At 41.1% G+C, this 23,256-nt stretch overlaps 1 protein-coding gene across 2 annotated transcripts in view; it reads left to right on the top strand.

The window, feature by feature from the left end:
* fcho1 (FCH and mu domain containing endocytic adaptor 1) overlaps nt 1–23,256 on the top strand; it is a 30,863-nt gene that overhangs the window by 7,232 nt on the left and 375 nt on the right. The window contains exons 2-26 of one of the 2 annotated variants that reach the window (XM_087784904.1): nt 2,060–2,110; nt 7,925–8,016; nt 9,701–9,775; nt 10,599–10,740; nt 10,935–11,087; nt 12,021–12,125; nt 13,203–13,301; nt 13,621–13,717; nt 13,782–13,899; nt 13,984–14,008; nt 15,916–15,976; nt 17,462–17,664; nt 17,737–17,761; nt 17,838–17,894; nt 18,468–18,519; nt 18,593–18,714; nt 18,775–19,794; nt 20,672–20,766; nt 20,943–21,129; nt 21,191–21,305; nt 21,364–21,519; nt 21,889–22,021; nt 22,100–22,296; nt 22,709–22,773; nt 22,919–23,086. In XM_087784904.1, coding sequence (XP_087641030.1) covers nt 2,084–2,110; nt 7,925–8,016; nt 9,701–9,775; nt 10,599–10,740; nt 10,935–11,087; nt 12,021–12,125; nt 13,203–13,301; nt 13,621–13,717; nt 13,782–13,899; nt 13,984–14,008; nt 15,916–15,976; nt 17,462–17,664; nt 17,737–17,761; nt 17,838–17,894; nt 18,468–18,519; nt 18,593–18,714; nt 18,775–19,794; nt 20,672–20,766; nt 20,943–21,129; nt 21,191–21,305; nt 21,364–21,519; nt 21,889–22,021; nt 22,100–22,296; nt 22,709–22,773; nt 22,919–23,086 — 3,589 coding nt within the window. In that variant the 5' untranslated portion in view covers nt 2,060–2,083. The remainder of the gene's footprint in view (nt 1–2,059; nt 2,111–7,924; nt 8,017–9,700; nt 9,776–10,598; nt 10,741–10,934; nt 11,088–12,020; nt 12,126–13,202; nt 13,302–13,620; nt 13,718–13,781; nt 13,900–13,983; nt 14,009–15,915; nt 15,977–17,461; nt 17,665–17,736; nt 17,762–17,837; nt 17,895–18,467; nt 18,520–18,592; nt 18,715–18,774; nt 19,795–20,671; nt 20,767–20,942; nt 21,130–21,190; nt 21,306–21,363; nt 21,520–21,888; nt 22,022–22,099; nt 22,297–22,708; nt 22,774–22,918; nt 23,087–23,256) is intronic. The other variant, XM_087784905.1, reaches the window with a different exon arrangement.

Genomic DNA, 23,256 nt, shown 5'->3' with positions numbered 1-23,256 from the left:
TCCTGCCCATCTGCTTTTACCACTCCCAATATTTCATGGCTGCCATCTGTGTCTGTCAGGCAGTGCGAGGGTGGCAGAGGAAGACAAGGCCAGAGAGTCTAATGATAAGACTGGATGTTGTGTGTCACTGGCTGCTCAAACGTCTGTCTGCTGAAGATAATATCCCATTTTTTGTCATTTGCATAAACAAGGGTTGGCAACATTAAATCATATAAACTTAATAAAAATGTTTTCTCTTTACAGTCAGAATGATCTACCAGTGTCTTGTAGTAATGTCTCAGCTCAGAAAGTGTGGATATTTTAGGAAAGGGCAAAGCGAAGTCTGGAATTAAAAAAAAAGAAAGAATTGGCAGTAAAACAATTTCTCAACTTTAGAGTTTAATCAAGGATCTGGCATCAAGGTCACACAAAATATTTTTTATTCTGTTTGGTGTTGTCAAACGGGCTCATATCAGTTGAACATCTTTCCGAAAGCAGAACCAGAATTCTGGATGTGAACTGGTTCTGTACTTTAATCAGCTGCATGCATGTGACATTTCTCTCATCTTCAAGCTCTTACCTTGTGTTCTCTCTTTCCACCACACAAATCTCCATCTGCTACTGCGAGCAACCGTGGCTTCCTGCACTGACCACCAGAAAACTGCTCTAACAACGTTTGTTGGCAGCAGACGACGTGTAGAAAACCACTCAGTGGTCTTTTTGTTTATTCGACTCGCCGTGTTCTTTGTAGAAATCATGGTTCATCTTCGTGGAATAATGTAGTAATGTTGTGTTATTTTCAAGCCAGAGATAAGACTAATCTTAAATTAAGAGGAAAATGAGCTGAGCTACAAGGCTTACCTCCTTTTGAATATGGAGCTTAGTCTTTGAGTTCATGTGCTGATAGAACCTAGCTGAGGTCTGTGTACCGTTTTTTTTTTTTAAATGAGGGTGGAGGAAGGAAGGCAAGTGGATAACACACAAAGTGCCAGCTCCTAGAAGGAGAATATAAGCATGTTTCCCTCCAGCCCGAAGACAAAAAACAAAGTTAAACAGTGACTAAAACTTAAGCCAAGTTCATCATATTTTGCACAATTCAGGAAGTAGTATTCTAGAATCTAGTGAGAGATTGTTAGATTGTAAAATGAATCAACAGTAATCCTATCAATAATATAATAAAGCTACAATGAAATGACTTTAATTTGATCATATTTAAACACATCTGGCAACATTCAAAGATATCAACCATTAGTTAGAAGTATTTAGTGGTTGTGACCTCAGTTATGCAACATTGCTGTCTCTACTTTGTTGCTAAACTGCTCAAGCCAAACACAAATGTGTCCGTTGGGGGCTCCCTGGCCTCTGTTGGGCTAATTAAGAAGGTGTGAGGTGTGTATTTCTGTGTGTATTCACACTCCAGTTCCTGCTGTGTGTCCTTCTGTATCCGAGTATCTGTCTGATGCCAGGTCACCAGCACAGAGAAATTGCTGTTGTCAGCTTCTGCACACACACCTACAGCACATTGAACACACAACACTCTTTAGACTGTTTGCAACTCAGAGGTATCTACGACTCATAGAATTAGTGAATAAATACACAACCATGTGTGTAGTTATTCTCACCTCTCTCAGCAGGTAAAATATGTTGAAATATTTGCTTAAATCAGCTACAAATGTGTATGAAGTGGACATGTTCAATGTTACTGTCTAGTCATGAGAGATGTATTGCAGCTTTTGACTGCGTCCCTGAAGGCACCATCCCAAACCAGCAGTTGCTTTTAATTTTAGAAGATGTTTTTGCTCCATTTCCTCAGTACTAGTCATTTCCCTCTTCTGCCTCATTTCCATCGTCCATTTCTAGAGTCTCCCTATTTTTATACCACCATCTCTTCACAGTGGGAATAAGTACACCCTCTTTTTCCCTTGTCCCTCCTCCACATCTTCTTTCAAATCCATTCGAAGTAATTAATTGTCTTTTTCTCTTGAGGTTCCTCCTACAAGTAATGTTATGTGTACAGGTGCCTTGTTCATGTTCGCCCTCCATTTGGACTTAATAAATAATATGATCTTTTTGTTCCTAGATTGCAGCAAAGGTCTGAGTGAAGATGGCATTCTTTCAGAACAACTTCTGGGTAAGTGGGATAATGTTTTTGTTTTTTTCGTTTCCGAGGGTTTTGCTGCATTCGCATGAAAGTGTAGCAACATAATCGATTCATGGTTGAGTGGTCTCGGCTGCTTTATGAGGAACATGGGATGGAATGTTAACAACTAGCCCCTGCTGCAAGGTAAGAGTTTAAGTGGCAAGAACAGATGGCTCAATTTTTCTAAATTAATACAGATATCAAGGCCATGTGTGTTAGTTTTGTCTTGTATATTGATGAGGGAGCATGACTACCGGCCATAGTCTCCTTGCATCGGGGGCTAGTTGTTATCCTAGGAAATTACAAACGCAACATAAAATATGATGAATACATTATCTGGTAATCACTGTAGAGCAAGGGCTCCCTAACATTTGGTCCCAGCTACCTGGGTTTAATTTGGACATTATTTTCAGAGAAGGATTTTCTTTTTGAAAAGGGAAAAAATTGAATGGTATGTCCAGCAGAGAAAACGAATGTTAAGTGCGTGAAAAATATATATTACCATTACAGCTAAAACATCTGGAGCCCTGGAGGGTTTTCTCTACAATAAAGATTTAGATTTCATGCAATTGTTTGGAGTTAACGTGACAAAAACAAGTGTCTTGATCTGTCGGGAGTCCCAGGCTAATTCTATTAATTTGACTCTGGTCTTTTTCTCAAAATAAGACCCCAGATCCCATTTGCACTCAAGTCAAGTCTCCATTTTTAAAGACCTTTCAGTTTTGTCAGTATTACGCTAGGCTTGAAATCGTGTGTGAAACAGTGTCCATTAGGGTTTTTGAGTTTCGGGCTACTGCCTGAATCTGCTTCTCTTAATAAAGACAAATGTGTTGTAAACTCTGTTATACTCTCATAGTGTGGTTTGACCATCTCTCGTCTGTATATCTAGGAAAAGGGTTTTGTCATATTTTTAACGTCATTATTTTTTGACTCCCTACAATGAGACTATTTTAATTCACAAGCCATTAAGGTGTAACTGATCTAAATAACTCCTCAGATGCCGATGAGAGCTAATTGGCTTTATTTATTCGGCTCTTTATAGGATCTATTAGGATCTCTTGTCTCATCTTCTGTGTCTCTGACCATAATATGTTAAGTTCCACTGATTGAAACATTTTGCGATTCATGTACGTGATACAAAGTCATTAAAGTCCATGTGTTTCGAGCGGTCAGTGATGGATGGCAGCTCTGTTTTTTACCTGCTCCTGATGTTATCGACACCTCACTGTGATGTTACTGTGTATTTTGGCCTGGACAGTCAACTCAGCACAAAAAAGTTTCTGTGAGTCAGCAAAACATGCTGCCAAGCCAGCAGACAGAGCAGCAGACAATCTAGATGGGTCGAACACAATAGAGTTATGTGTTATCAAATGTCTTTTATCCGCTCTAGTGTAATCCGGTCAGTGTCTTCTGTTGTCTAAAGTATTGTAGTCTATTAGAGGAAGCATTGGGTTTTGTTTTAGTAAACATACATTTTATTTGTTTTTGCTATTATCTTTGGATTATTCACCCCAATTAATGCTGTTAAACCTAAATGTATTTCATAAAATATGTTAAGCATTTATTTTTAAATTTTATTTTAAATGATGTTTTCTGCTGTTGGCAATAGTAGGAAGAGCAACAGGTGATTGAACTATGGTAAAATTGGGATTACCATGTGGTTGACCTCTTGTCTCGCCTGCACTGATGCACTACTTGAGTTGTGACACTGAGTGAAGAGTGAGGTGTTGTTTGATTATCATTTCTGGCTCATGTCTTTCAACTACCAACATACCATCATAATCTGGGCATCTAATGTCTTAAACTGTACAGGGTTATTTACTCAAATTAGATTTTCTCATCTCCAAACCTTTTGAACTTCTTGAGAAAGTTTCACTGTGTACGAATCTGACACCCCCTCGTACCCACTACTCCTTCCAATTTCTGCCTTCTCTCCCATCGTTCTCCTCATTGTCATGGTAATAGCCTCCATCACGCGTAACCAGAATGGTCAACTTAATTGATGAAAAAGAGATCAGCAAGAGGCACGGGAAGAGGGGGTTTGCATATTTCAGAGATGAAGGATTTCCATTTGCCAGAGGAATATATTAAGACGAGTGAAGACATCTGATGATTGTGTGAGCCTTCCCATCTCCTTTCTCTCTGAGGCCCTGAGATGAGGTTAAATGTCGGCATAAAAGCCAGTTTTCATTTTTGGCAGACACGTCTTAGTTTTGGTTAAAGTGCCTGTTGTTCCTCTATTTCAAGCTGTATGTGGATTTTAATATTTTACAAGCTTGGGAATTGTTTATTTCAGCATGTGAAACTCAACACACAAGTGGCTAAATGTTAATTTACAAAACTAGATGCTTTTTCAATATTGTCTTTGATTCTTGGAGGCTTGATCTTACCCGTATAGCGGGCAAGATTTGCCCCCCTGGGTTTATTTAATGAGGTAGAGCTGACATTTTTAGTTAAATGATCAATTGATTACATGAACTAGTCGCCTTTAATGATCTTGAAGAAATAAATAAAGATTTTAAACAATTCCCACATAATTGAAGGCAAAATGCATAAACCTCAATGGTTTATGGTTTCACTTTTGTTCCCTCTATCTTCCATCCAATTAGGAACTTAATTTAAAAAAAAGTTCATTCTATCATCACCATATAACTCATAGAAGATGCTATTACAATGTTTGATATTTCATGGCTGGTGACGTAGGAATCTAAATGAAAACTGAACAGGCTATAATGCAAAAGAGGTGCTTTGAATAATCTGTATCAAACTCCAAACTGCAAAAAATTGTTTATTAGATTTTTTACATGCATACTCGGGGCCCCAAATACTTACTTATTTGCTTACATATAACTAAGTAAATACTAGAAAACTTGTAGACAGAGAAGACATTTTTAATAGTGTTTAGACTAAACAATTACAAGTTTAATTTCTAAAACAATGTTTTTTGTTTATTGTGGCGTGCATTGAAGTTGAAAGTAGAGGTCTTGCCTGTTTCACCAACAGTGTTTCCAGAGTGAAACTGTGTTGTCAAAACTGTTCACCATCTTTAACAGCTTTTGAATTAATGGAGCCCTTTCCAGAGTTACATGACTGATGATGTAGATTACCAACAGGTGTGACAGCTGTTATCTTCTCGAATGATCATTAAAATATGAGAAGCTCACTTCTGCTTGGTTTAAAACTCTTTGAGTCATAACGGATCCAACGTAAAATGTGTTGAACATCTGAGAGATTAAGTGATCACATTTGTTTTTAATGTACGAGACCATCAGTTTAATGACTGTTTCATTTAAATTCTAGAATATAATCTTCTGCTCTGCAGTACAAAGACGTTTTACGTCTTGAGACACTCCTGGCAACAAACAATAACATGCACAATGAATTAAGGCTGAATGATTAAATAAACATGCAAAAAGGTAAATAAATAAAATGAAAGTACAAAATGAATTGCCACCAAAGTACCATTCATTATACAATGAACTACTACTACATACTCTTAGCAGTTGACTGACAAGTTGTTTTTGAGAAAGGCCAATGATGAGCAAATTTTTTCGGGCGTCTGACAGAGACTGGCAGCTCACCTTTCTGTAGAGGAGATTGTGTTTCAACAAAACGTGTCTGCCAGCTGCACCAGTGAGCAGAACCCCTGAAGAACTGCACACAAACATTCCATTCAAACTCAAGTTAAGCTTTACGACAAGTTCATCTTTTCTGCTTTGGATTATTGAAAAAAGATGATGCAAAACTTGAAAGATTAAACACGGTAACATTAAAAACAATACTTTTTACAGCGTAAATAATTAGACTTTGCGTTTATCATTTTTGGTATTTAGCTTAAAAATTATTCTAACATATACATATATACATATGCCTGAAACTCAGTTCCACTTCAAAGGGTTGAGGCTAAGGACCACCTGCATAGAATGATTGTAGTGTCTGTCAGTTGAAACACACTATAAACCCCGTTTCCTGCCATTGATGCGCAAAAAACACTATAGAGAAAATATAATTTCATTATTTATTCATTTTTATTTTATTAAATTAGTGTAGATTCATAATACTCGTTGTCCCCAGAATTAAAGAATAAATTATTTAAATGTTTTAGTAACATTATGTCATTTCTGGACAAACATTTCTTTACAAAGAGCTCAGTGAACTGATTCGCCGTCACTCTGTTTGCTCCTTGTTGCGTGACACATCTCCTGACCAGTGCATTTGGCCGATCCTTCCTTATCATTCCAGTCATACCCTGCTACCTGGGAATTTGTCTGTCTTCCTCTGGCAGATTATTTTTAGGTCATTTTTGAAAGCAGCTGAGGGTCTGTGTGTCTAGACATCTGTCGAGGAGGAACCACGGCTGAAGAAATGACTCGGGCTATATATAGTTACACTTCTACGGCCCCTGACCGATCTGGTTCTGGAGGGCAGCAGATTTAAAGGCACTAACTTGTGAGATTTGTGTGAGGTGAAGTTGCCCCCCACCACAGGCAAACCTTTATTTCCTCTCACATTTCATGACCAAAGCTCCGCCTGTCCGGTGAGCAGCAAACTGTGAAATTTGTCTGACCTCTCTGTACGAGGATCATAAGCCAGCAGCATAATTTAGTAATGGTGTGAGGTCAGAAAGGTACGGTTATCAAATTAATCTTTATCATGCATTCTTAAACGGTAAATGCATGATGTGTACTGTAGACAATCTTGGCATAATGGCAATGCTCTATAACTGTAGGTGAATTTACTTAATCAGACACTTTTCCTTAAGATCTCTTGTTTCATTGTCGCTCCATGTTTTTTGTTATTTATTTCTGTAGTTTGTTGACTTGACACTGCAAAATGGCATTATCTATTATAGTTATAGAACCTACTCCAGGGTTTGTTGAATTATTGTCAGGGCACGCTTGCTGACACGCTGATTGGCTGCCCTGTTACTCTCATGGCCGCTGATATTATTTGTGACATGATTACAGGGAAGACGGGAGCAACGATGAAAAGGCCCAGTAACATATCGGTGAAAAAAAACAAACATGTTCCCTTAACTGACAATCTTTTCCTTTGATATAGACGACACAGAATCAATTACACATTAACAATATATTCACACACAGAAACAAGAAAACCCATCTTGTGTCTCCCAAGGACAAACAATCCAAAACAAACAAAAACATGATTAAATAAATAAAAATGAAAATGCATGAATAAAAATATAACTTATCGATCTATCAGCAATCACTTTTTGGAGTCGTCATTAATCTTAAGTCAGTTGTTTAGACAAAGTTGGTGGTGAAATTCTGAGGGGTTTCATTCAGTGTCATATTATATTTGTAGCAGAGATCCCTTCATGTATCCACCTTTTGAGGGGGGTGGTTTGTCCGAGCTCCAGGTCATGAAGGTCAGACGCTGTCAAGAAGACTCCTGAATGATACTGTTCTCTTTTGACCATTCAAATTATATTTTAGTTGGCACATTTCCAAACACATCTGTTATGGGGATGGGTTTGATGTGTGGGATGGAATGGAATTAAGACCTAAGAATGAAGTTGCTCAGGTCTTGGCAGGACCAAAATGACAACCAAGGCTTTTACGTGGATAACGCCAAATTAATACCGAATCTGTTGATAAGCTTTACTTTTAAATAAATAAATTTGCTAACAAGATATTTGAAATTCAAAGGTGCATATAAACTTATGAAGTTGGCCCAGAGAAACATGCAAGTGTGATTGTCGTGTGGTTGACTTGGCCGTGGATTATTACACCTCAGCTGTTATATGATCACTAAGTGACATGTGCCCGTGTGTTTTGTCTCCAGGGGGAGAAGAATGCCGGCTTCGACGTGCTCTACCACAACATGAAGCATGGCCAGCTGGCAACCAAGGAACTCGCTGACTTTGTCCGGGAAAGGTACGTTAAACATGCATTCATGAGTTGTGTCGGAGGTGATGCAATTGAGAGGACTAGTCGTTGTGTTTAAAATGACTTCACAAGGACTTGTGCGTTTAAATGTACATGTTTACGAACAACATGTTTACATGTATTTGTTTCGAGCATCACTTTCAGTATATTTACTTTTTAAACAATAATACACACTTTTGTATAAGTATACTCTTGCAATTAATCATTTTCAGTTATAATCTATCTTGAACAAGGCCCCCCTAGGATCATACAATCTTTTGGGTTTCTAACATACACGCACAATTTTTGAACAATCGTACACTTGAGTGACAGTTGTAATATTTTCAACTACAGTTGAACCTTTTCAATTATAGCGATTTTAAATAATGGAACAATTTGAATCATACACATTTGTGTTTTGTATACATATAATTACAGTCGTAGAATTTTTAACTACCATTAAACATTTTCCGAAGGATCAAATCTTTGTTTTAAATCAGCTTTTTCCTCATTTTCTCTCTTGATGAGGCAGTAAAAACTGTCAGCTTTAATATTTTTACAATTCAAATGATTTCTATAGTAATTGTCAGTTTGGGTAATCCTGCTGGTAAATCCTGCTTTAAAAAGCTTACTTTACTTGGTCCCTAACGTCAGCATCAAGCTAAACAGCTACTGCTACAGTTTGGGGAAACTGCTGAATGTAAAAGCATGGATTGTTATTTCACAAAGTAATTACAGAGTAAATTATTGAGGCTGGTGATTTTCTCTTGAGTTTCTGCTTTCTCAGCTGGATGCAGACCAGTCACATAATGGTGACATTGATTCAGCCAGCCTTGCCTGGAGAAAATGAACTTATCTCCTGCAAAATGAAATACAACAAATCAACCAGTCAGAAAATAGAATAAAAGATCTTGTTACAAAAAGAGTTGTGGAATGGTTCTAGATGAAAAGGAAGAAAATGTGTTTTAAATAATGATGTGTTGTCAACACATTTTTTCTATATTCATCAAGGTTTTCCTTCTTTTTGTAAACCGTAAATAAAATACAAAATAATGTTATATAATAATATATTATGTGTTTAAAATCAAAATTTATTTTCTAACAAAACTTATTTTGGACTAAACATTTATTTTGTAGGCATGTAAACGTTTCCTACTTTTCTATATCCTATAAGAATATCCGTAGTGAAGTTCTTCATATATTTGTCTCATCTATAAACAAGGAATGAAATGTCTTCTTTCACAGTTTATAATAATTCTGCTTTGTCAGGCGACACCTTTTAGTCAAACAACATGATTTATTATTAACAGCTGCTTCTTGTCTGGAGACATGTTGTTTTTATCACTGTTGGGACGTTTTAATGGAGTTTTCTCTTCCTTATCATCAGCCTGTGCAGATGGATATTAGGATTTTGTGCCAGACTTACATAATGTGTCCATTTATCTATCAAATGTGTCATTTAGGAACATTTTTCAAAACCAATTATGGTGCCGTATGTTCTTTCTAAGTGCTCAAATCAATTATTTATCCGTCTGAAGGTCATTGATAATGATTACCTTGGTGAAAAGTCCATGGAATGTCACTCAAGCTTTGGAATTTGCAGCTTTAAAAGTGCAAAATGTGTATAATAATCATTTGGCTAACACCGTTATCAGAAATATTGTTATCTAAATATAATTGTTTTTGTTTTCAGGGCCGCCATTGAGGAGACCTACTCAAAGTCGATGGTCAAACTAGCAAAGATGGCGAGCAATGGAAGTACACTAGGGTGAGAGAAGTTCCTCGGTATTTTTCCACTGTTGCCTTCAGCACTTGACACACTAGTGTATACAGTTGGAAGAGCTGCTGTCATTTAGAATGTAAAGCGCGTATGGCTTCATATGAGATATGTATGAGCACCATCTGCTGGACCCGTACACCGTTTATTAACCCATTTTAAAACGATATTTGTGAACTTTACACAAGTGTGACTGTGATTTACTGAACACATAAGATGAACTCTGTGACAGGAAGTGTTATATATTGTTAATATTGATTATCTGTGTGTTCTTTTCTCTTACCATCAGTTTTACTCTTGGGTTACTCTACTTTTATCTTAGTTAAGCAATACAGATAAGATGACTCGGCAGGCTGTATTTGGCCCCCGGGCCATGAATTTGACACACAATCTAGCACCCTGTGGGCCTCATAAAAGGGGGAATTTTTTCTTTATTTCAACAAATGGGGGAAAAAAACCTTGTGGCCAGTGCTGGTTAGAATTAGTATAATAGCATTAAATTAATTTAATCAACTTAAGTCAATACCCTTTTCAGCATTTGAAATGTCATAGTAATGAGCTCACAGGGGCGAAGAAGAACTCTCCACTGAGAAATATTGGATTCAGAAAGAACTTAAGATCAATCAAAAATTCCTTGAAAATGTCTTTTAAAATCTCTTCTTTCATTTTGTGTAAAAAGTCAGATAAACATGGACTTAACAAATCGAAAGATGAGAGAAATGAAATAGAGAGGCTTTTGTTTACTGCTCAGCTTTGCCCTCAGAAACACAATTAAGTATTTAAACCAATTTTCGGACTGCTTGTCTTTTCCCAGGACATTTGCGCCAATGTGGGATGTGTTCCGGGTGTCCTCGGACAAGCTGGCCCTGTGTCATCTGGAGCTGATGAGGAAAATGAACGATCTTATCCGGGACATCAACAAGTACGGGGACGAGCAGGTTAAAATCCATCGCAAGGTAAACGAAGGGGGCGGAGTCACGTCTTCAAAGCGTATTGTTTGTACACATAGACTTTTCCACATCACTCCCCCCGAACCTAACCTCTGTCGCCCCTGATCTAATTTTGTCTTGCCCTTCATGGTAATTTCATTTCCTGTAACCAAATGTCTCTGTGTTCTGTGTGTTTCTATGTGCACTCACAAACCACCTAGACCAAGGAGGAGATGGTGGGAACAGCCGAGGCGGTGCAGGCGCTGCAGGTTCAGAGCGGTCACCTTCAGAAATCTAAGGAGGGTTATCACGCCAAGTGTGTGGAGCTGGACCGGCTCAGGAAGGAGGGAGCTCCACAGAAAGAGCTGGAAAAAGTTAGCTGCTGCTTTTTACCTATTCAAAATACTTTTCATCTACAAACAAGTCTCAGTAATTCTCGAGAACTTTTCCCTGAAATATTATATATATACAGTATATCACACGTAGGTTTTCATCATAGTCAATATTATTATTATTGAGTAATATTTTAATACCTATAGAATGCTAAGGGGGCATAAATAGTGATAGGAAATAGAGACATGGAAAGAATAAAAGTGAAAATATATAGCGCAATACAGTTAAATACACACAGAACATAAATAATATATTTATATATTATATAAATAAGGAAAAGCATTTATCAATTGTGGACATTAAAAAAAGTGTATTTCAGACAACTCTTCTACCAACTGTTCATTTTCCCTGCCTATGCATTTCCTTCCTCCTCCCCTTATCTTTCAGTCCATATAAATGAGTCTATTTTTATCGATTTAAACGTATCTTAGTATTTTTTTTTTTTTAATTTTGACCCACTTTCACACAAAAGAAGAAACTTAAAAGTCAAACAAGGTGCAGGAACTAAAATTTTAACTAATACAAGGCATCTCAGGTACTGAGAGAAGGGACATGGATTAAACATACTCATTTCTGTTTTGAATTACCCAGAAACAAGTGGATTTTGCTGTTGGGTATTTGTCTGTCTGTATGATTCCCAGACTTCCGGGTTTTTCTTCATAGAACAAACCATTGTTACATACATTTGTGCATCTTTCTGTATGCGTGTCCTCGTGATTGTGTGTAAATGGTTGCATATGTTGGGTTGTGTACTGAAGTTGTGCAGCCGACATGATTTAAAAGTTATTTTCTGTTTTATATTGTCTTAAAAGAAGACTTAAGTGGTCATAACCACTCGTGTTTAGCATGCGGTTAATTTGTGATCTCTGCCGTGTGTATCAAGGGTCATTAATCTCATGTTGTTGTCTCACCAGGCGGAGATGAAGTCTAAGAAAGCTGCTGAGTCATTCGCTCTCTGCATTGAGAAACACAATCGTGTGGGAGGAGAGTTTGAGCAGAAGTTTAGCGAGTCCGCCCAGGTCGGTCCTAATTGCCATTCACCGTCTCCCACTGTGGTGTCGTCTTGCTCTTGACACATTTCTTCGTCGGATGTTGTCGTTAGTTATCCTGCATCACTGTCTGCACTGCAGTAGCATCTGAGAGTCTTGAGTGTCTCCCCTCCATCACTTCTTCTTAATCACTGCCACCGCACTGCCATGGTTACTGCTGCAGTTTCCATGGAAATGATCAACAAACTCCACCGAGACTCTCCGTACTTTACATCAGGAATGATCAATGTTGTCTCTGTCGCTAATTACCTCAATTAATGGCCCGGAGTGAGAGGAGGTGGCCAGAGTTTGAGCAGCATGACACCAGCCATTAGAGCTGGAAAACAATGTGAGTCCTGACTATGATTAGAATGGATGTTTCTAACACAGAGTCCCTGGACCCAACTGTGATTTATTCTCATATTTCAATTTTACCTCCGATCTCGTTTAATGTTTGACGTCCTGCTGGTGTCCATGTTCAAGAATATTTTGTAATATGATGTGTTGCTCCATGTTGGATTCTCCAAATGTACCCTTCTTGTGTTTAAATCTTCTCAGTTGTAGATGCAGAAAGAAATCTGTATCGGGGAGACCAAATATTTATTCTAATTGTTCAAAAGTACTTCGTTTATAAACTTGATTTCAGTCCAAACTCACTTTTTAAAGTTTGCTGCAGTTTGTGATGGTATAACATTTCTAATCCAATTAAATATTCAACAGACTTATTACTTAATAATAAATCGATAATATTAAGTGTGGTTTTGGTCCATGGACTATTTTTGTCTCTCACAATAACATTCATAAAAGGCAGGGCCAGTAACGGCTGTGTACATTGGTTTGTTTCTATATCTAACTATTTTTATTCATATTCTCTGAAATCCATGCAGTATGAGGTCGAAGTTGAGCTGCCCAAAATTAATTAAGTTTTGTACTCAAAGACCCATTTTTGTATGTGGAAGTGTTTGAAAGTATTATTCTTGCTGTTTACTTTTTATACAAAATCTTTAAAGTCTTATTTTAAACAAGGCTTTTTCTCTTCATTTAGTTTTTTGGCTGTTTTGTGTGCAGAAGTTTCAGGAGATCGAGGAGTCTCACCTGCGGCAGATGAAACAGCTGATCAAAGGTTTTTCTCACTCCGTAGAGGACACTCATGTTCAGGTCGGACAGGTACGTTCACAACGGCTGGTTCCATCCTGGGACTTTTTTCATAAAAACATTATTCAATTAAAACCTGTTTTCACTGTGCGAATACACTTTAGAAATCCCTAACGTTTGACACCAGTGATGCCACAACACACACATTTTCTAGAGTGACCCATTTTATACTGTGATAAATGTGTGTGAAGCTAAAAGGGGGACAAAGAGCAAGAGTCTAACTAAACAAGTGTCAAACTCAACCGCACAGGGAGCCCCTAGGCAGTTGAAGTTGCCGAACGAATAAAACATGATGTAGTTCTGGTCATTAACACAACATGGTCTTCTGCAGGTCCACGAGGAATTTAAGCAGAACGTGGAAAACATCGGCATCGACAACCTCATCCAGAAGTTTGCCGAGATGAAGGGGACTGGAAAAGAGAGACCAGGTAGAGAGGGATGACTTCTTCTCCTTCATTCTTGCTGCTCACAGACGTGCCTGGTCTGTTACAGCTCTGGCTGGTTTTGAGGAGTACATGACAGCCATGGCTCCTGAAGCTGGGAAGAAGAGCCGGGCCAAGGCTTTCAGAATCCCTGGGCTCGGGAAGAAGGATAAAGAGCCGGACTTGACGTTAGTAAAGAGCCTTGACACTTGACACATCGTAACCCGTGTTTCTTGATCAGCCTGTGCTAAATACAACTGTGTGTTTGACAGAGATTCAGCTGTGACAGAAGCTCCGGTGAGTACCTCTTATTATCACAGCTGCCGTTACAAACCATTAGCTCTGCTGCCGCGTCTCAAAACGTGAAGAGGGAGTGTTTGTCAAGGCAGAAGGAAGACACACGAGTGTGTGAGATAAACCAGCGTCGGTGTGGAGTTACCCGAGTTATTCTGGTCCTTCTCAGAAGAGTTGTATTTGATAATCGAGAAATCAGCAGACAGCTTTTGTAGTAGCAAGTATAGAGATACTGTTTATCAGTGGCATCAGAATATGACATGGTTTAAGTGTGACACGGACAGAAGGGTAGAATGTTGTTAGTAGCGCTGCCAGAATAAACACATTAACATGGATTAAACCATCGTCACGATCAATTTCTTTAAAACCGTTAATGCATCTGCAGCACAGAATGAGTCGGTAAGACACAGTTTCCATTACAGGCAAGCCAGTAAAACACAGACGGCCTGTAGAGTGTTGGTTCTATGAGGTTAAATGTTTTTTTTAGAACTCAATTTTTAGAGTTTGGATTTTTGATATCAAATGCTTATACTATATTTAATTTATTTTCTTATGTCAAACAAAATGAATAAATCACTTTAATTACAGACACACAGATTTATGAATAATAATGATCGAACAAAAATGGGCATTTATCCACTTCCACACACTATCAAGATATAAACATTCCAATTCACAGCTTCGAAAAAAACCCCACAGAAAAGTAAAGTTAACACAATACAAAGTCAAGTGATTCTTCTTGGTTGGTTTCCTTTCACGATTTTAATAACTAAACTTCCATAGATCCAACATACATCTGTAAATAACAAGGGGCATTACTTTTTACATGTTTAAACTGTACTAAAAAACTACTACTAATACAACAATAATAAGAGCATTAAACCCTATAGAGTCTCTGAGTTTTGCTGGAACTGGTTGCTTATAAGAGATGATCTTCTCTTGGACAATGTCAACAAGCTGGTCTGTCTTCGTAGCTGCTTTAAGAAAAGCTCACATTAATCTGGATCAATGTTTTGTTGCCATGTCGATGTGTTGATGAATAAATGTCTTGCAAAATAAGATTCAAATAAATGAAAGATGAATGCTTTTAATTATCTTTCATTGAAAATGAATCTGTATCAACCCTGGAATTAATCTGACCAAAATTGTTGACATCCCTAGATTATTAACATGTTAACTTAATAATCAATAATTACTTCATCATACAGTACATATAAATACATTATGTATGTATAAGTTTTTTCCAATCTTAATCTTCCATCAACCATGTACCCAGTGTGATGTGACTGTCCCAAAAAGTCATGTGCAGTCAAGTGAATTAGGGCAAAAGTCAGGTCAATGATCACTGAAGCATTTATCACATCAAAGTTAATAGAAGTAAAGAACAAGTTTGGATTCCTACATGAGCGTCTCAGCTCTCAGTGCAGCAGCAGGTTTCAATGCTTGACAATCTGAACAATATTAGTCCAGTTTATGTGAGCATTGATTGAAAACAGGGTTCAGTTTATCCTGGTCTTGGAACTCTCCCTCGTATCTGCTGCGTCCAGCTTTAGCTTCTCTTCCCATCTGCTCCTGGAAGAATATCTGGCTGAGAAACGATCTGTTGAGCTCCCTTTTATCTCCACTTCATCGTCCAGGAGCAGAACTACCATTTAACTACGTCATTCAAATCAAGTTCTGAGGACCTTTAAACATGATATCCTACTGAGTCATTCATTTTTGTATTGCTCGAACTTTAGTGTGTGTGTGTCTGGTCAAGCTGTAGTGTTCCCAGCTGCTCACAGACTCGCACAAGTGCCACTTAGCTGTGTGTCTGTAAGCGTCACTTGTTCAGAGTGTCGAGTTACAGACACACAACACTGAGCACGTGTTTGGAGAGTGTTTTGATGTTGTTTTTTCTCTGTTTGTAGAATTCAGCGCTGGATGTGGACGACGAAGGATTCGTCATTCGGGCTGACCGCACTCCCAATGATATCCTTTCAATCTGACTTCTCCTTTACTTCACCTTCAACACGGCATGTAGAGTTTTTATTACCATTTTCCCCAAAGTAACTTACCGTATTTTTTGGACTGAATTATACAGCACATTTTGTTCTACTACTTGACTGATTGCCAGTTAGATATACTCTTAGCATGTCTCTTGACAGGTGCCACTTTGGGTCCTTATGCATGCTTGGTACCTATTATTACTTTGTATTACTCGTATTACTCCTGACTATTCCCTAATCAACCTTGGGGAGTCGATCTACAGAGTGTTTGCTGAGTAGTATGAGTTGGGTTTGAACCCGCAAACTATTAGGCGACAAGCAAACCAGTTTATCGTCCGAGCCATGTCGGAGAAGAAGCAATCCATACATGCGAGCGGTCATTAAAGGTCACGAGGACGAGACGTTTAAATGAAGTGTAATCAGACTGTCGGGGGTGAAGTGACACAAACCACAACATTCATGCTTCAGTGAGCTAGTGAGACACACAATTATGACCAACTCTGTCTCTTTCACTCCAGCGATCTTCATCTTCTCCATCATTTGACACTTTTCTTATGGGTAAAAATACAAATCTTTGTGTGACTGAACACAAGAAAAAACGGTAAAATGTTAAAATGGACTATTTAAATTTAAGATAAAACAATAACAGTGTTCCTTCTATTGCCCTGGCTACTTCACTATACTTTGCATTTTATCAAAAAACAAAGGAACACACAATTATGTACATCAATATTTACACTGAATAAATTAGAAAGATGGCAGCAATCGTTGTGTCCTCCAAAGCTAAAGGAACAATGAAATCCTGTGAGTTCCCTGTGATGGGAGGATACAGTTGACTCCAGCAGCTTTTAAAGCTGATGTTTTGACATATTTTGGTTTCAAAAAAATGAAATCAGTTACAACTTCATCAAGAGTCATGTGGTCTGTAAATTCTGTAACACCAGAGTCAAGTACTCGACAATACTACAAATATATCATTGTTACTATAGTATCGTAATCTTCAATCTTCAAGTTCTTTTATTGTCAAATATACATGTATGCAAGACATACAGCATATAAGAAATTGTAGTCATCTCAGACCCATGATACAAAACATTAAAGTAGTTTAATGTCATTAAATAAGTCATTTGATTAATAAGACATAAACTAAGACATTTTACATCTTGTCTTTGTTTTGTGATACATATTGTATCGCCAGATTCTGATTCTTACCAATATCCCCCCCAATAATAAAAGCAGCTGCAACTATACTTCAGTCATTCTAAATACATGAAAGTGAAGTGTAAACTGCAAGCGAGCCAACCTTTGTATGACTTTTTTCAAGTTTACTGCCAGGCTGGTTTTCTATGTCAGTTGCAGACTGGACTTCCTTTCACTCGTTAACTAGAGCTCAAGTGACAGAAGCGAGTCGTGTTCTCAGTCATCAACTGTGCTTCGCCTCAGTAATCTCTCCTTGACTCGCCTGCACGTTGCTCCGAGGACAAGGACAATAACTTCTACTCCAGCGACTCCGACTTCGACGACGAAGAGCCGAAGAAGTTCCACATCCAGATCCGGCCGGTTGTCAACAACAACAGCAGCAGCAGCCGCAGCAGCTCTGCTGCCGCCGACAAGGAGCTGAAGGCCACGGTGGGATCCCTGACCCTGCCGCCCAACAGAGGCCGGCAGCAGGTGAGATACATACATGTCACTTCTCCAGTCGACGAGGGCTTGATTAACTTTGCTTTCTGTGTTCTGTTTTAGGCACCTGTCAAACGGCAGCTTTCCAGTGAGTCTATCTGAGTTCATCTTGTGTGTTTGATACATTTTTATGTATGTACCTAAAATCTACTTTGATTGAACAGGAAATTCAAGCACGGCAGGGAGTCGCACCGAAGAAGGTGAAAGTGCGACACAAAGAGGTGATTCACATGTTTATTGCAGGGGTTACGTTCCGAAACATCCAATGGTCTCCATTAGTGGACTATGTTTAATACTTTTAATTTAATGGAATGTAATTTACAGCATTTATTTGAACTTGGTTGAATCTGTCTGAACAAAAAACAAAGAGTAATGGGGACCAGCTAACTAATCACAACCAATATTGACATGGCAACCTAGACGTGTAATTTAAATACAGTATTGAGACGTCACTAATGGAAGAGTTTGTCGAAAGGCATCATGGGAGATTGTTCCATAAATAATGTGGGTGATTAGTTCCCACCTTTGACTGCAGCTTGATACAATATATTTAGAAATGTTTAGTGAAAACTGCAAGGTTGTGGAAGGTGAACCTCAATATGGCGAGGGACCTGTAGATTCTCTAATAGACTTAACGGCTTATTTGAAACGTCTATGAAGGACTTCCTGGAAGCTCAGGTGGGTTTCAAGGGTGATCGAGGTTTATTTATATGCTGCCGATGGGTTGATCTTGAATTATCTCAAAGCTGCTGATGGTCTCACAAGTGAGTATCTATGTGTGTGTTTGTTTACAGATGGGGAACAGGAAGTGCTTCGTCGCTCCACGTCCAGTCCTGATCACAGCAGGTGAGACGTTCCTGACCTTTATGTCTGAGAACACCTTCACTGACGTTGGCGTCGTCTCTCCTCCCTCCACCAGGTTGACCTGCATGTCCGGCTCCGACAGCCTGTTCGGGCCGTCCCTGGAGACGGCCTTCAAGTCCAAGAGCTTCGACGGGAGGAACCACCTGCGAGAGCAGAGCAGCTTCGCTGCGTCGGAGTGTGAGTGACGGCCGTGGTTCAGTTGGAGCCGGAGACGCTGATGTTCATCTCCTCCATCAGACGCTGCCTTCTCGTCCGACTCGTCGTCGCCGGAGAACGTGGAGGACTCGGGCCTGGACTCGCCCTCCCACCAGCCCCTCGGCCCGTCCCCTGAGCCCGCAGGCTGGGCGGCGTGGCCTCCTCCTCCCCCTCCGTCTCACCCGAAGGAGCCGGCACAACCACGAGGACGTTCCCTGGATCCGTTCCTCTCCGTCTTCCGGGATCCCTCTCCGGGCCGAGCCCCTCGCTCTCAGGACGACTCCGCCTGGTCAGTGGCTCAGACTCGGCCTCCGCCACGTGTCACCCCAGACTTGGACTCGTCCACCATCCGCTTCCCGGCCTTCTCGCAGTCCCTCCCTCCCCCCGACATGTCCGTGTGGAGCTGCAAGCACGCCGCCCCCAATGACCCCGACGACCCCTTCCTCGCCGCGGCGTTCGAGAGCGGCGTGCAGGAGGTCCGCGGCGACGCCTGGTCTCATGTCGCCGCTCGCGCCCCACACGAGAGTCGCTCACGGGAGGTCCGAGGAGACCCCTTCTCCGTGGCCCTCCCCGACGCCAAGATACTCCCGACTCCTCCCGCCTCCTCACAGCGCCGGGACAGGAAGCGAGACCGGAGTCTTCCTCCGCCGGTCTCCTCCGACGACCCGTTCGCCATCACGATGATCGGCAGCCCGACCCATCAGTCGACCCTGGCAGCCGCCGCGGGAGCGTCTCCTCTGGCTCCCAGCAGCCGGCAGCTGCACACCAGCACCGGCTCGCTGCCCCAGTCGCACGCCAAGAAGGAGCTGGTCCACTGGAACTCTGTCCACAACCCGTTCAGCGAGACCGTGGGACACTCGGGCAGCTCCAAGACTCTGGACGGAGGGAAAGAGAAGGGAGGCGAGAGGAGGAAGCACCGGTCCTCGGAGAGCGAGCCTCGCAGGAACGCTCCTCCTCTGACGCGACACTCGGGTCCACAGGAGGACCTTTGCTTCTCCACCGACAAAGACCAGGACTGTCTGGACCTGAACTCCCAGCTGCCACTCACCATCACCCACAAAGGTTGATCATCTCTCTTTATTATGCAGAGTCCAGATAGTCCAGGTCCATGTCATAGGAACTTCCTTTTCTGTTGGACTCAAGTCCTCAATAAACGCAGAAGCTTGAAGAGGAGGTTGAATCAACATTCATGCCACGTGTCAATCACTTGACCTGATTACACGTCATACTGTTCCTCTCTCTTTTGTTAACTCTCTTCCTATTTTTTACTCTCTTTCTTTTTTCCCTCTCCTCTTCCTATCTTTTTTCTCTCCCTCTTTCCTTTCAAAATGTTCTATTGATCTCCCACCATTCTTACTTATTTTTATTCTCTCTTTTGTCGATCTACTTCTCTCCCCCCTTTTCCAACTTTCTTTCTCTAACTTTTTTCTGTCTTTTCTTACTGTTCTTTCCTTAATATATGTATCTTTTTCCCTCTCCTCTTCCTCAGTTTGTTCTCTCCCTCTATTATTTAAAAATAATTGATCTCTTTATCTCCCACCTTTCTTACTCTCTCTTTTTTCCTCATCTTATTCTCTTAATATTTTATCTCCTTCTCTAAAAATATTACTTCCTTACTTATCACCTTCACTTGCTTTCTTTCTTTTTAGTTCCATTTTGTTCTCTCCCTCATTTATTTCAAAATGTCTCTTTAACTCCAAACTTCCTCTTTTTCTCAAAATCCTTTTCTTACTTTCTTCTCTCTTGCTATTATTTTCTTTCTACCTTCTTTCTCTCATTTTTGTTAGTAGAAAAGGAAAAAAAAGTGTAATAAGAAGGAGAGAAAAAAATGTATTTCCCACTCTTTCTCTTCCCTCAAGTGTTTTATTACTTCCTGATTCCAGCTTCACTAACTTCTTGTCATTGACGACGTCTGACCTCTTTGATCTTTGATCTTCAGCGTCCAAACATCATGGCCATCAGGAAACTCTCGCCTCTGCTGCTGCTACCAGAACCACCCGGGCCAAGAGGATTTCGGGCCGGATCTCTGACCGAGTGAGTTCTGAGTGAGATGTAATCATCAACGTGACTCTTTCATGTTTGAAACATGACCCTCTTCACTTGTCCTGGAGTTGAACCGAGGGTTGCGACTCTAAAGAGAAGAGGGTCAAGTGTCGATATGTGAAAGTGTATTTGTGTGACTGAGATTCTACTTCTTCTGCTCGCGTCAGTCTCGCTCGCTGTGCTCGTCGCCGCTGCCGGAGCCGAGCCCCTCCCTCACCTCGTCCTCCTCGTCCAGTCCCAGCGACTGGGGTCCAGTCCGGGAGGGCAGCTGGGGGGGTCAGAACCAAGCGTCCAGCCCGGCCAGAGCGACTCAGTCGTCACCTCTGCCCTTCCAGGACGTGCCGCAGAGACAACGTGAGCACAGGTCTGGTTGAAAGGCTCACGGGAAGAGGTTGATTCTTGGTTCTGTCCTCAGTGCATCTCTCACGAGGACCCAGTCCCATCTCCCTCAGCACTCAGGACTCGTGGCCCGTGGCCGCCGCCATCACCGAGTACATCAACGCCTACTTCAAGGCCGGACAACACAACCGGTCGGTGACTCTCCTCGCTCGTCCCTCGTCCTCTCACTGACGGGTCTGAACCCTGCAGGTGTCTGGTGAAGATCACGGGCGACCTGACCATGTCCTTCCCGGCCGGATTCACTCGCATCTTCTCCTCCAACCCCAACGTCCCCGTCCTGAGCTTCAGGCTGCTCAACATGTCCAGGATCGACCACTTCCTGCCCAACCAGAAGCTGCTGTACAGGTTTGTGAAGGTGTTTCTACGTGTGTAGCTGAGGCTTCCAACAGGCCTAATCCCAATACAGCAAATCCCTTCCAGTAGTCATCAGACAGAAACAAATAGTTACTGAATTATAGCCACCATAACAGATACATCATAGAACTTCATCTACCATATTTTTCAGACTATATGGTGCACTTTAAAATCCTTTAATGGTATCAAAAATCGACAGCCATTTTAAACCCTGTATGAGTTAAATAACATAAGTTAATGAACTATCGTTCATAAGGAAAAAGAAAAATGGTAAGTGGTTATGATTTATCTATTAACGCGTATTAAAGTTCCTAATTCGAAGCGCTCTGACCTCTGACCTCATCTCCCATCACGCCAAAGTGACCCGTCACAGAGCGACCCGGACACCAGGGACTTCTGGTTCAACATGCCGGCCCTGCAGGTCCACCTGCAGCGGGAGACGGAGCTCAACCCGCAGGCGTCGTACTACAACGTGGGCCTGCTCAAGTACCAGGTCCGATTCCCAGAATAAAAATACAGATTCCAGTTTAGTTTGTTGAGTTTGAAAACTCTTGCATCGCTTCTCTCTCAGGTTTCCTCCCAGGATCCGGGACGAGCTCCTCTCCTGCTGTCGGCCGAGTGTCAACGTAGCGGCACCGTGACCCGGGTGTCTCTGGACTACCACTGCTGCCCTGCCACGGCCCCGTCCACGCAGCTGACCGCCGTCCAGGTGTTGCTGCCGCTGGACCACACCGCCACCGACCTGCAGTGTCAGCCGCCCGCCTCCTGGTGAGTCCGTGAGCAGCTGCAGCCGGGACAGAATCAGTGAAGGTTTTCTGACTCTTGATGAAGTCGTAACTGCTGTCATTTGTTGAACCAAAGTATGTCCAAAGATCAGCTTTAAAAGCTGCTGGAGTCGATTGTATCCTCTTGTACTCAGTCTCACAGGATTTCATTGTAGCTTTGCTTCAGAGGATCTAATGACTAGTGCCATCTAGTGGCCGGAAGTTAAATCGCAACACAAACGTGTACAAAGTGTGAATATAATGAAATATAATTGTAAATAAATTTTAAAAAAAATTAATTGAATAAATATGAATAAATATTTTGATATTTAAGTGTGACAATGTTTTCTTATAAACATAGTTCACAGCATGTGTGTTGTCTGACTTCTGATGATCACAAGTGTCGTCTGATGCAGGAACTCCGATGAGTGTCGTCTGCTGTGGAAACTTCCAAACCTGTCGCCGACCAACCACAGCAAAGGTCACATTTCTTTTTTGAATTTGTCTCTTAATCTGGTGTCGATAAAGTTTTGCTGCTCACACAAACTCTGGTCTCACCTGTCGCCGTGGCAACTTCCGAGTACCGTGCAGACTTTTGATTTGTGTTGTGTGTGTGTGTGTCGCAGGGTCGGGGACTCTGTGTGCCAGCTGGCAGTGCCTGGAGGCCCCCCGCGGGCCCCCGCCCAGCCTGGCCGTGCAGTTTGTGGGCTCCGGGGCGTCACTGGCAGGTCTGGACGTGGAGCTGGTGGGAAGTCGCTACCGCATGTCGCTGGTCAAGAAGAGATTCGCTACAGGTGACACTCGACCTTTAGCGCCTCGCATTTAATCAGCCGAATCATTATGACCGTCGACGAGTTGGTCTCATCATTTGGATCAAAAGGGGGAAAAAAAGTAACGAGGAAAGAAAGGGTGTTAAATGTGTTTCTCAAAGCATTTCTGGTTTACACCTTCGACTTCTTAGTTC

The sequence above is a fragment of the Callionymus lyra genome, chromosome 2, assembly GCF_982586985.1.
Source record: "Callionymus lyra chromosome 2, fCalLyr1.hap1.1, whole genome shotgun sequence".
NCBI classification, from domain to species: domain Eukaryota; kingdom Metazoa; phylum Chordata; class Actinopteri; order Syngnathiformes; family Callionymidae; genus Callionymus; species Callionymus lyra.
This window is presented reverse-complemented; position numbering and strand designations above follow the sequence as displayed.